The following is a 14,143-nucleotide window of genomic DNA, read 5'->3' on the forward strand; positions in this document are numbered from 1 at the left end:
ACAATGCACCCAGGTTTCAACCATTGCAAGGGAGGGATGCCTGAGTGAGTGCCCTTTGAGAAAAAGTTAAAATGGAAGCACCCAGAATGCTAATATATATGCATAATACAAAATGATTTGTGTAAACACATCTGAAAATAAGAATTTTCTCTAGAAATGAATAAGCAGCTGCACTCAATGTATTTTCATTTCTCTTTCTTTTCCCCATGTAACTACATAGGCAGCAGATTCCTTAGAAGCATTAGAAGGTCTGCTACCTCTGGATGTACAAGTAAGAGATCTGAGTGCCTGGAGAGTCAGTATACCAAGGTTTGGTCTTCGACAAGATGGCAATAATCGCTATTTTGTGTATGTCATACATGTTGACAGACTAGATATTAGGTCTGGTGGTGAAGACAGAACATCATGGGAAGTTGAAAGGTAAGTTCTGTCACTTGGTATAACAGCTAAGATCTCACTAACTTAGTTTACCAGCTGTTCCCACTTAGTGTATCAGGTATTCTTACTTAGTTTACCAGCTGTTTTCATTTAGTGTAGAGGTGTTCTCACCTAGTGTACCAGCTGTTCTCACTGTAGTTTACCAGCTGTTCTCACTTAGTTTACCAGGTGTTCTCACTTAGTTTACCAGGTGTTCTCACTTAGTTTACCAGCTGTTCTCGTAGTTTACCAGCTGTTCTCACTAGTTTACCAGGTGTTCTCACTTAGTTTAGCAGCTGTTCTCGTACTTTACCAGCTGTTCTCACTAGCTTACCAGGCGTTCTCACTTAGTTTACCAGGTGTAATGCATAGCACCCTAAAAATACTTGAACTGAATGACTTTCCAATCTATTCTAGGAGGTACAATGAGTTCTATGTTCTTGAGAGCAAATTAACAGAATTTCACGGTGAGTAGTCAACATCACATTTGAACTTATCCTTTCCAATGTATTCATTGTGGTATAGTTATGTACCTGTGATTACTTGCATCAGTGCTAGTACACTGTTGGCATTTTACACTACAGTGTAATACTGCAAACATTATTTCATACTTGTACACTGCAGTGCAATACAGAAAACATTATTTCATACCTGTACACTGCAGTGTAATACTGAAAACATTATTTCATACCTTTACACTGCAGTGCAATACTGAAAACATTCCATACCTCTACACTACAGTGCAATACTGAAAACATTATTTCATGCCTGTACACTGCAGTGCAAAACAGAAACATTATTTCTTACTTGTACACTGCAGTGCAATACAGAAAACATTATTTCATACCTGTACACTGCAGTGTAATACTGAAAACATTATTTCATACCTTTACACTGCAGTGCAATACTGAAAACATTCCATACCTCTACACTACAGTGCAATACTGAAAACATTATTGCATACCTGTACACTGCAGTGCAAAACAGAAACATTATTTCATACTTGTACACTGCAGTGCAATACTGAAAACATTATTTCGTACCTTTACACTGCAGTGCAATATTGAAAACATTATTTCATACTTGTACACTGCAGTGCAATATTGAAAACATTATTTCATGCCTGTATACTGCAGTGCAATACTGAAAACATTATTTCATGCCTGTATACTGCAGTACAACACAGAAAACATTATTTCATGCCTGTATACTGCAGTGCAAAACAGAAAACATGGTTCTTTTATAAACCTATATATTTGATTTGTGGACAGCTAACTGAAAGAGGCTGACACTGTACGAGATAAAATAGTATTCATAGAAGGTAGTATTACAGTTTATCATGTGATTGTAACTCTCTTTATGTAACATGTAAGTATGTTAAAAGAGTTGATAGAGCTCTCGTTATATTGCGCTAATAGCTATGGCTGCAAGGATGTGTATTACACGTATCCACCTTGGATTCACCTTTGACCTGGTGATGTCGGATTCTTTTACACTATTCTTTCATTTCACTACAGGTGTGTTTGAAGATTGCACCCTGCCATCCAAGCGTTCATTTGGGACCAAAACTAGTGAATTTGTTGAATCTAAAAGACAAGTTTTAGAAAAGTGGCTTCAGGTGAGACTCTTCGATATGGTTGCTGGGGATTTCCTTTACAAGTTAAACTGACAACTACAGATGTGCTTCTTAATTCTAATAGTGCAATGTACTTGTCACACCGTAGTGACTTGGATGACAGCCCCAGCTCCACCTCCACTCAATTTTATATCATTTTTGAAACTTGTGGTATATTTTAGAAATTGTGTTCCAAAGACTATGCCAACAATAAGACACAATACACAGTTGTATCATACCATGTAGTACATACAGCCATGTTATAAGTCCCACCCACACCACACACCACACACACACGCATGTGTGCAGTCACACAGAGACAGACAGGAACAGATACAGACACATGCACTCACAGACACAGACACACATACACATACATAGACAGACAGACAGACAGACACACATACACATACACACACACATACATACATACATACATACATACACATACATAGACAGACAGACAGACAGACACACATACACATACACACACATACATACATACATACATACATACATACATACATACATACATACATACACACACACACATACATACATACATACATACATGCATACATACATACATACATACATACATACATACATACACACATACACATATACGTGTACACACATACATACATACATACATACATACATACATACATACATACATACATACATACATACATACATACATACATACATACATACATACATACATACATACATACATACATACATACATACATACATGCATACATACATACATACATACACATATACATGTACACACATACATACATACATACACATGCCTCTGCTGGAGATTGTTGCTCTTACTTTCTTTTGGATGAGTATTAAGTACAAGGTAGCACAGTAACTTAGAAAAAGACCATGTCTTTTTGAACCTGTATATTGACCTTTTCTCTGTCATGTTTATCTGTTATCAGACACTTCTCACAAAGCGAGTTCTCAGGGGCAGTGATTTATTATGCAACTTTCTAACAACTAAGGATGAATTTGTAGCTAAACTTCTCCCAGACGTCAACCTAGGTAAGTTGACATTTTTCCTTTCATTGCTGAGTAGGTTTGGTTGAATGTATTTCCAATTATGAGATATTACTAGTAATTTAATTACCTTTTTATTTGTCTTTGCAGGTAAAATGTTGAAGTCAGTTCCCAACAGGATACTGAAAGAGGTAGGTATAATAAGTTCCATGAATACTACAAGTTGACCGAAATTGCCAAAAAATTTTATCTCCTCAAAAATTAACTCATCATCCACATCACTAATTGCTGTATGTGTGAAAAGAAAACTTTGATGGCAATATTTGACTTGTAAAACAAGCTATACATGTACTATTTGTACAGTGAATTTATCTCTGGAGATTGTTCTTTTTCCCAAAGAATATTTTTGTTTCATTTTAGAGAGGACAGTATCTGGAACCATTCCTTCAATCATTTGTGGCATCCACAGAAGCACCCAAACCTAAACCAAAGTAAGTAGCTATATATGTATTGTGTTCTTGCAAGTGGGAGAATATTTTTTTCCTACTGGGCACATGAAAGAAAAATAACAGTAAGAGAGTATCTGTGAGGTCAACTATAGTTTGCCTTAAAGTTGTACTAGCTGTAACTGGAATGTTTTTTAGTCCCCGCCGGACTAAGTCCGGAACGGGGACTTATGGATTGGGTTCTGTGTGTCCGTCCGTCCGTCCGTCCGTCCGTCTGTCCGTCCGCAGCCGTTTCTTGGAGATGCCTGGACCGATTTTTTTCAAACTTGGCACAGGGGCAACATACAATGGCATACATATGCATGTTAATTTGTTTCATGATATGATCCAATATGGCCGCCTAGCAGCCATTTTGTTTGCAAATTTTCCCTGTCTAAAGCCATAACTCAGACATGCTTGAACAGATCTCATTCAAAGTTGGTATTAGGACAGTGTTCTATAGCATATATGTGCATATTCATTGTTGTCATGATACGATCCAATATGGCCGCCTGGCAGCCATTTTGTTTATGAATTTTCATGTCCAAAGCCATAACTCAGACATGCTTGAACAGATCTCATTCAAATGGGTATTAGGACAGTGTTCTATGACATACATATGCATATCTATTTTTATTGTGATATGATCCAATATGGCTGCCTGGCAGCCATTTTGTTTGCAAATTTTCCATGTCCAAAGCCATAACTCAGACATGCTTGAACAGATCTCATTCAAAGTTGGTATTAGGACAGTGTTCTATGACATACATGTGCATATCCATTTTCGTCATGATACGATCTAATATGGCCGCCTGGCAGCCATTTTGTTTGTGAATTTTGCATGTCTAAAGCCATAACGCAGACATGCTTGAACAGATCTCATTCAAAGTTGGTATTAGGACAGTGTTCTATGACATACATTTGCATATCCATTTTCGTCGTGATACGATCCAATATGGCTGCCTTGCAGCCATTTTGTTTGTGAATTTTCCATGTCCAAAGCCATAACTCAGACATGCTTGAACAGATCTCATTCAAAGTTGGTATTAGGACAGTGTTCTATGACATACATTTGCATATCCATTTTCGTCATGATACGATCCAATATGGCCGCCTTGCAGCCATTTTGTTTGCGTTTTTTCCATGTCCAAAGCCATAACTCAGACGTGCTTGAACAGATCACATTCAAAGTTGGTATTAGGACAGTGTTCTATGACATACATGTGCATATCCATTTTCATCGTGATATGATCCCCCATACCCGACCAATCCTTTATTGTTGTAGGCATGTCCAACAAGCAGACACAACATATCTAAGTCTGTTTGATTTAGGTTCACAAGTGTTGTTGTGATAATTCCTTAAAACCCAATCATAGCGGGGACTATGTCATTCTCAATGACTTGTTGAAATTGTTTTGTAAGACATAATGACGTAATCATAATATTGTACACCCTGAACAGTACTGAATCACTTGTGGGTAAGCGTATGTGTACAGCAGCAGTTAACAAACAATGGTGCAATTTATATATCCAGTAATTGATTTTGAGTCCACACCAAAAAATCAGCACCCAATGAATCATGATTTCAACTTTATTACTATACTACTTAGAGATAACATCAACCTCTAATTGACATGTACAATGTCAAATCATTGGTATTTTAACAGTTTTTAGTTAATGTATTGTTGGCTGTCTGATTGCAAAATTAAACCCAGTTACAGCAGGTTTGAATAAGATAGTTGTTTATAACAATATTGTTGTTCAGGATTTACTGTACTTATGCTTATAGTTGCCAATAGACAGTTAACAAAAGTTGAATACATGAAGTACAACATTACTGTACTTGGAAGCATTTGCCAGCTTTGATGATTGTTAGGAAGGAATCTATGTTGTCCTGTATTGCTGTAGAACAGTGCTATAAAGTCATCTAACACTATACTTATAAATGGTTGATGAGATAATGTCTACCCACATAGTACATGCACAATAGTAAGATGTGATATGCTTAGGTAACTTTTGAAACTGGTTAGCCAGATGCTTTAGATCAAATTTTTTAAAAATTGTGTGTTTCTGATAACCCAACCAACCAACACCCTAGTTTAAGCCTCCGACTCTAATTTTAATTTGTTTTGTCTGTTTTCTTTCCCCAGTAATTTCTGTACATATTTCATTAAATTATCACAAAAGGGGTATTCTGACAGGCATTTTGTTTGTTTTTGGGTCATAGCAATATTTTTCAGAAATAAAAACAATAAATCCTGATAAATACATACCCTATATTCTGAGGCTATGTTATTGAAAACACACCATCATCACACACACATTTTATTTTCAACATTTGACTAATCCATTAAAATTTGAATCTGGGTTTTAGGCACAGTTACACAACATAGGTGTAATAGGCCATGGCATAGAAAAATGTCTAGTGTCTTGGAAATGGCCAGGGGTTCCAGACAATATTAACTTATACCATATTCTCTAAAGAGTTACATTTGGTGTTGTTTTATATACAGGGAGGATGCAGAAGGGACAAACAAGAAATATCCAACATTATTAGAGAGGGTAAGACATTGTCATGTTATAGTGTACTCCATAAGGATGGTTGTTAACTCTTCACACACATTAAGCCCAACTTGAAAACTCTTACAGTAGTTACAATCAAAGTGCCATAAAGCCAGCTCCTACAGACAGTAGATTCAAGAAGAATGTCTAACAAATATATTCTGAATAGTTTTCAGAAAGTAACATTTATTTTCAGAATCATAATTCAGCTAAATTTATGATTTGAGATTTATCAAATGAAAACATGATAAAACTACTCATTATTGTACTTGTTTCTTATAGCCCCAGACCATACTTTAGGTCACCTGGTATAAGACAATAGCACCATTGTGTTATTCTACAGATCATACTTTAGGTCACCTGGTATATGACAATGGCACCATTGTGTTATTCTGCAGATCATACTTTAGGTCACCTGGTATAAGACAATAGCACTATTGTGTTATTCTACAGATCATACTTTAGGTCACCTGGTATAAGACAATAGCACTATTGTGTTATTGTACAGATCATACTTTAGGTCACCTGGTATAAGACAATAGCACTATTGTGTTATTGTACAGATCATACTTTAGGTCACCTGGTATAAGACAATGGCACTATTGTGTTATTCTACAGATCATACTTTAGGTCACCTGGTATAAGACAATAGCACTATTGTGTTATTCTATAGATCACACTTTAGGTCACCTGGTATAAGACAATAGCACTATTGTGTTATTCTACAGATCATACTTTAGGTCACCTGGTATAAGACAATAGCACTATTGTGTTATTCTACTGAGAACTTCATTCTTTAACATGAGGATGAAGAGGTGCAAGTTACTCTTCAACTGTTGTTTGGTTATAGTGAAGTACCAAGAATAGATTTGTTATAATTAGGTGATATACACATATTTTGTACATTATATTGTAGAGATTCAATACACTCTACATGGACAATGCTGCCTACTCTATAGAAGATGATGATATTCAGTATACCAGGGAAGTTGAAGATACCAATATTTTACATTTGAATGGTGTCTTTGACTATATTCTACATATAGGCAAGTACACCATGTCTCTCTGAGCTCTTTGACAGATTCAGAGATCAAGTTCTGTCTTTATTTCTGTGTTCTTGACTTCTTGTTGTGCTAATGCTTTCAGGACCAATTAATTTTAAAATGAACTGGTTAGCATGCTGACAAAGTAGTTGAGATTGACTGAATTGTATGAGAATGAGAATATTGGGATAAGTTGAAACTTGGACAAAGTGATTGTAAATCAAGCAAATCAAGTTTATAAAAGACTTGAGGGAAGATGTATTACAAATTGTAAAGAGTATGTGTCACCTTCACCTGTACAAGCCTTCACAAAATGTTACATATTTTATATTACAAATCCTCTCATCTGTTCAAGTATTTACATTTACCACACACTGTGTTCAAACTGTACATCTTTGTTCTTGACAGCCCGTACAGCTTACAACATACCAGAGTGGTTTCACCATATATTTGTAGCTGGTGGAATACTGGGTAAAAATACCCTGGAGGGTTTTGTTGACTAGTATGTATTGTATATTCTGTATTATTTACTTGGTTTTAGTCATTTGGAAAGGTGTACCAGCTATGTGTTCTGTGATGATTTGTTCACAACAACATGTTTTAAGTATTCTTGAAATGAAATGGGCTTTTCAAAAAGACTTTTCAACAGTAATGCATTATTAAACAAAATTAAAAAGTAGGTATTTTCACTGAACAGGAGTAGTTGGTAAAGTTGTTGACATTGCCCTTGCAATTTCAGCTGTATGTTACAACATACACTTTATTTCCTGGCTATGAGGGCACTAGTAGACATCTATTACCTGAGGGCTGTTATGCAGCAACTCTTCCCCATGAAAGCTGAGTGAAATAGTTGCTACATAACAGCACAAAGACTAATATGATGTAAGGCCAGATAATAAGTGTTTTATATAACACATCATAATCTCAGGCATATATTCTTTCCATAGCCAAAGCAAATCACCTGTAAGACACCGTGTCTCATGAATAACACGCATGGGAAAATAGAACATGAATATTCTATGCAAATTGAAGTCACTAGTCCATACCATGTGACAAATCTACCACAATCATTGAAGGCTGTATAAAAACAATGTGTTATAATAGATAGAAGTCAACAAAGTGCACCACCAATGGTGACTTGCAGTCTACTCTTACACCAGAATGAAGACTATAAATATCAGTCTCAAACTCGGCCAGTCATGCTCTTTGAACTCAGTACATTTGATGTTGTTTTTTTACTTTTTTAAGTTATCTGGGGTACAAAATTGGATTGGCTCTACATGAAGAGAAATTAGAATTGATTATACATCTACTAAGAGGTAAAGATTTGCATCTACTGTGATACTATATAACAGAACAGAACATAAGCCACATAACAGTGCAATTAAATAAAGACATGTCACAATACAATAATTACAAGATCAGATTTATCACTCACAAATCAGGATCTACCCATAATACCTCACCTTGGTAAAAATATGTAGCTTACCTTAGCCGAATTTGAAAATTTTTTACATATCTCTATTTCAGACATTGGATGTAGCAGGGTTGGCAGTAATGGGAATTGACATAGTTCTATTTCAGACAAGTTGGATGTAGCAGGGTTGGCAGTAATGGGAATTTACATAGCTTTATTTCAGACAGATTGAATGTAGCAGGGTTGGCAGTAATGGGAATTTACATAGCTTTATTTCTGACAGATTGAATGTAGCAGAGTTGGCAGTAATGGGAATTTACATAGCTCTATTTCTGACAGATTGAATGTAGCAGAGTTGGCAGTAATGGGAATTTACATAGCTTTATTTCTGACAGATTGAATGTAGCAGAGTTGGCAGTAATGGGAATTTACATAGCTCTATTTCAGACAGATTGAATGTAGCAGAGTTGGCAGTAATGGGAATTTACATAGCTCTATTTCAGACAGATTGAATGTAGCAGGGTTGGCAGTAATGGGAATTTACATATCTCTATTTCAGACAGATTGAATGTAGCAGAGTTGGCAGTAATGGGAATTTACATAGCTTTATTTCAGACAGATTGAATGTAGCAGGGTTGGCAGTAATGGGAATTTACATAGCTTTATTTCTGACAGATTGAATGTAGCAGGGTTGGCAGTAATGGGAATTTACATAGCTCTATTTCAGACAGATTGGATGTAGCAGGGTTGGCAGTAATGGGAATTTAAATATCTCTATTTCAGACAGATTGGATGTAGCAGGGTTGGCAGTAATGGGAATTTACATATCTCTATTTCAGACAGATTGAATGTAGCAGAGTTGGCAGTAATGGGAATTTACATAGCTTTATTTCAGACAGATTGAATGTAGCAGGGTTGGCAGTAATGGGAATTTACATAGCTTTATTTCTGACAGATTGAATGTAGCAGGGTTGGCAGTAATGGAAATTTACATAGCTCTATTTCAGACAGATTGAATGTAGCAGGGTTGGCAGTAATGGGAATTTACATAGCTCTATTTCAGACAGATTGGATGTAGCAGGGTTGGCAGTAATGGGAATTTACATATCTCTATTTCAGACAGATTGAATGTAGCAGGGTTGGCAGTAATGGAAATTTACATAGCTCTATTTCAGACAGATTGGATGTAGCAGGGTTGGCAATAATGGGAATTTACATAGCTCTGTTTCAGACAGATTGAATGTAGCAGGGTTGGCAGTAATGGGAATTTACATAGCTCTATTTCTGACAGATTGAATGTAGCAGAGTTGGCAGTAATGGGAATTTACATAGCTTTATTTCAGACAGATTGAATGTAGCAGGGTTGGCAGTAATGGGAATTTACATAGCTCTATTTCAGACAGATTGAATGTAGCAGGGTTGGCAGTAATGGGAATTTACATAGCTCTATTTCAGACAGATTGAATGTAGCAGGGTTGGCAGTAATGGGAATTTACATAGCTCTATTTCAGACAGATTGAATGTAGCAGGGTTGGCAGTAATGTGTTATAAGAAATGCAGCAAAGACAAAATCAGCCATACTTGTTCTCCTCAGTGTAGGGTCTGTATTGTGTAGAGCATATAGAGTGGCAAGGTATAGTATTGATAATGAACACAATAGGATTTCTTTCTCTAAATGCTTATGTCATCCTACTGGTATATACATGCACTGATCATTACCTGTACCACAACCTCATTACCTGTACCACAACCTCTTTACCTGTACCACAACCTCTTTACCTGTATCATTACCTCTTTATGTATACCTCTTGTAGATGCTTTGTTCTATGATGAAGATCCACCAAGAACTGATGAAGAGAAGAAAGAGAGACAAGATGAAACACTTATGGAGATGAAGAAATTTATACCAAGTAGGTGAAACAAGTTTGTGTCAGAAACAGTTATATAGCAGGTAGCTGCATTAACTTTACATGCAAAGTTGTACCACACAAAGCGTTCTATTCATGAGCATTTAATTTAACCAACCATGGACAATGACCTTCCTTAGAGTGAATGTTCCCCACATTACAGTTGACCTCTAGGGGGCAGTATGATCAGTCCTGTCTACTGATCCTTATAGAATGAATAATGTTGCCAAACAGTAGACCAATCATCCACCCTCCCTGTGTAGTATCACATGGAATGTAAAACAGTTAACTTACTTATTGTTTTATTTTTTTGTAAGAAATATTTGCCCTTGCTGTTGGGGAAGAGCAATTTCATTCTGGAACAAAGCTGATCTTTGATCTCCTTCAGAATCCCAAACTGAACAAACAGGTAAATGGACTCTAACTACTGATAATTTCTGTCTTTGTTTTCAATCACATTGAATCTCTGCATCAGTGGTTACTCCTTTCATCCATGTCTTGAAATGGAATGGAGGAGTGTTGTCTGTGATAGCGTTTTTATTCGTATTGGGATTTCTGAAATGCCAGAAGGAAATTTTCCATTATATGTTTTTAATTTAATGGACAATAAAGTTTTTGAATTGAATTGAATTGAATTGAGTGTATGTGTGTGTGTGTGTATGTGTGTGTATGTATGTGTGTGTGTGTATGTGTATGTATGTGTGTGTATGTATGTATGTATGTATGTATGTATGTATGTATGTATGTATGTATGTGTGTGTATGTATGTATGTATGTATGTATGTATGTGTGTATGTATGTATGTATGTAATTGTGTGTATGTATGTGTGTATGTATGTATATGTGTGTCTGTGTCTGCATGTGTGATGTGTCTGCGAGTGCATGTGTCTGTGTGTCTGTCTGTCTGTGTGCATGTGCCTGTATCTGTTTCTGTCTGTCTCTGTGTGACTGCACACATGCGCACGCGTGCGTTCCGTGTGTATGTGTGTGTGCGTGCGTGCGTGAGTGCGTGTGTGCGTGATTGAAGAGATGGGGTGTCACTTTTTAGAAAATCCTTGTTCAGGCATTTATAGGATTCATAAAAGGATGTGTTAAATCCACCACCTCACTAAAGATGAACACATCTACCAACAAGCGACATATCAGTCAGAATAGCTCTGCTGGGTTTTTTTTTGTTCTTTTGTGTTTATTTTTGTAACATGTGTAGAAGTGGCTCTACTGTTCAGCTCTTCCACTATGCAGTTTGTTTTAGCAAAGTAATAAAGTGGTGAATACTATAGAACACATTTCACACAGAAGTTGGTAAAATATTATAATAATTTTACAAAAATACTGTTTTTACCCCTAATTTGCATATTAATGACTCAGTCAATTTGTCTAGAAAAAACTCATCTCAAGACACCTACACAACAATTTCAACTCAATTAGCCCAGTAGTTTTGGAGAAGATTTTTGAAGCACTTTTACCAAAAATTCTATTTTTAGACCTAATTTGTATATTAATGACCCAGTCAATTTGTCTTGAACAAAGTTATATCTGCTCATCCCAAGACACCTACACAACAAATTTCAATTCAATTGGCCCAGTAGTTTTAATGAAGAAGATGATAGTAGAAAAGTTGCGGGCAGAGGACAGACGAGGCGCTGACGGAGAATAAACCTAACTCTTACACTCCACACAGCTTTCACTGACAGCAGAGCTAAAAAAGGATGTTCTAATTACCATGTAAACATAGGGAAAACTATAAAGACTAATATACCATACACATTAGTGTGTAAAAGTTTCCATGTAAATATTCCTAGACAGTTCTTCGCAATCATACACAATCTATTTTCTATTTATAGTTGTCATATGTGTTGTTGGACATCGTACTCTTGGAACTGTTTCCAGAATTAGAGGTGAGTTTAAGTGGAAAAGACAACAATTAAACAGAACTACCTTATCAAATGTGCACTTGAAATTGTTTCATATTGGTTAAGTTTGTAATATGCTTTTTACAATGTGATATGTTTTAGTATACATGTGTCTGTGCTCTCAGTGTCTGCAGTTTATGCAAGTCAAGTTGGAGACACAAAATAAACACACCATATATTAACTTTGTACACTATCGATATTTTCATAGTAAATAAGCCTCCTTGCCAAATGTGTAAAACCTTGGCTAACAGTATAGCCACATAACAGGTATCTGTGGCTAACATATTCCCACTGCTAAGTATTTATATATTTTATCGTTACTTGTCAGGATGATACTGCCATGGCAATTCCTGTGTTATTAAAAAAAAAGACTGATACAATTTCAACCTGTTTTGTCTTGACAGGAAAGAACAACTGTGAATCTTCAGACATGAAGACATAATGACAGAATTTCATGACTATTATTTGCTGATAATGTGTTGTAACAATACGGAGAGACTACTGCCAAGAGTCACAATTTTAGATGTGTGTGTGTGTGTGTGTGTGTGTGTGTAGAAGCAATATCATTGTACACTGATTTTAGTGTCATGCCATAAGATGTACTCTGCATGTATTCTCCATTAGCTTTTGTACCAAACCAATGTTCTTGTTTAGTGACCAAAGATATATTTAAACTGGCTCTTTTTGGGACATTCAAGAAAAGTAGAGAGCAATATGAAAGACTAAAACTAGTCAGTACCTATTAACTGAGAAATTTACTGTCTCTTTGAGATTGCAAGATAATAATAATAATAATGTTAGGTTCTTATATAGCGCTTTCCCACACCGTGATTAAAGCGCTTTACAATTATTACCCCTGGCTCGGATCAGAACGGCACTATTGTCCAAATGTGGCTTGGAGAAATATCACTGTGGTTTTATGAAGTCATTGTCATCTAGAAGTAGCTTGGAGAAATATCACTGTGGTTTCATAATGCCATTATCATTTAGAAGTAGCTTGGAGAAATATCAATGTGGTTTCATAATGCCATTATCATTTAGAAGTAGCTTGGAGAAATATCACTGTGGTTTCATAATGCCATTATCATTTAGAAGTAGCTTGGAGAAATATCACTGTGGTTTCATAACGCCATCATCATTTAGAAGTAGCTTGGAGAAATATCACTGTGGTTTCATAACGCCATCATCATTTAGAAGTAGCTTGGAGAAATATCACTGTGGTTTCATAAAGTCATCATCATTTAGAATGATTTATAACATTCCAGTGGGAGATGTGCAATCAAGAGAGTCTGTATCGTAAAGAGGTTGAGTGTTTAGCAATTTTTTTCAACATTTCTTTACTTTTGCTCATAGAGTTAGGGTCATAGAGGCTACTATGAAATCCCTCACTTTGAGGCTATTTGTCATTTACTCACAGAAAATATTTTCCTATATTTGGCAGCTAATGTCACTAGATCCAAACCAAAGTACAGGCCGGGGCCAAGAAGTGTGGCCATTCATGGTAACTGTACCCCTCTAGCTCTAAGCCAATTTCACAAGGACTAGATGGTGTTTTCTATCCCTCACTATATGGTAACTCAGAAAACCAAGTCTTTGTTATTTTGACCAACAATGAAACATTCTGTTTGTCATTAGAGGGTATACCACGGTCTATGATGTTGGAGAGTATGACCACATTGTTTTCTCTAACAAATACCCAACCAAACTCCCTAGCTAATATACAATTTGTGTATGTATATATATATATATATATATATACACACACACAC

General features: G+C 36.0%; 1 protein-coding gene across 1 annotated transcript in view; it reads left to right on the top strand.

The window, feature by feature from the left end:
- The window catches only part of LOC144435236 (sorting nexin-14-like), a 38,714-nt gene extending 24,640 nt beyond the window's left edge, over positions 1 to 14,074 (top strand). The window contains exons 20-33 of the mRNA XM_078123818.1: positions 221 to 420; positions 835 to 884; positions 1,935 to 2,035; positions 2,989 to 3,091; positions 3,197 to 3,237; positions 3,467 to 3,537; positions 6,045 to 6,093; positions 7,010 to 7,139; positions 7,545 to 7,638; positions 8,385 to 8,455; positions 10,368 to 10,463; positions 10,778 to 10,869; positions 12,305 to 12,358; positions 12,779 to 14,074. Of these exons, the coding sequence (XP_077979944.1) occupies positions 221 to 420; positions 835 to 884; positions 1,935 to 2,035; positions 2,989 to 3,091; positions 3,197 to 3,237; positions 3,467 to 3,537; positions 6,045 to 6,093; positions 7,010 to 7,139; positions 7,545 to 7,638; positions 8,385 to 8,455; positions 10,368 to 10,463; positions 10,778 to 10,869; positions 12,305 to 12,358; positions 12,779 to 12,808 (1,182 nt within the window). The 3' untranslated portion in view covers positions 12,809 to 14,074. The remainder of the gene's footprint in view (positions 1 to 220; positions 421 to 834; positions 885 to 1,934; positions 2,036 to 2,988; positions 3,092 to 3,196; positions 3,238 to 3,466; positions 3,538 to 6,044; positions 6,094 to 7,009; positions 7,140 to 7,544; positions 7,639 to 8,384; positions 8,456 to 10,367; positions 10,464 to 10,777; positions 10,870 to 12,304; positions 12,359 to 12,778) is intronic.
- Positions 14,075 to 14,143: the final 69 nt, after the last annotated feature.

The sequence above is a fragment of the Glandiceps talaboti genome, chromosome 5 (genome assembly GCF_964340395.1).
Source record: "Glandiceps talaboti chromosome 5, keGlaTala1.1, whole genome shotgun sequence".
NCBI classification, from domain to species: domain Eukaryota; kingdom Metazoa; phylum Hemichordata; class Enteropneusta; family Spengelidae; genus Glandiceps; species Glandiceps talaboti.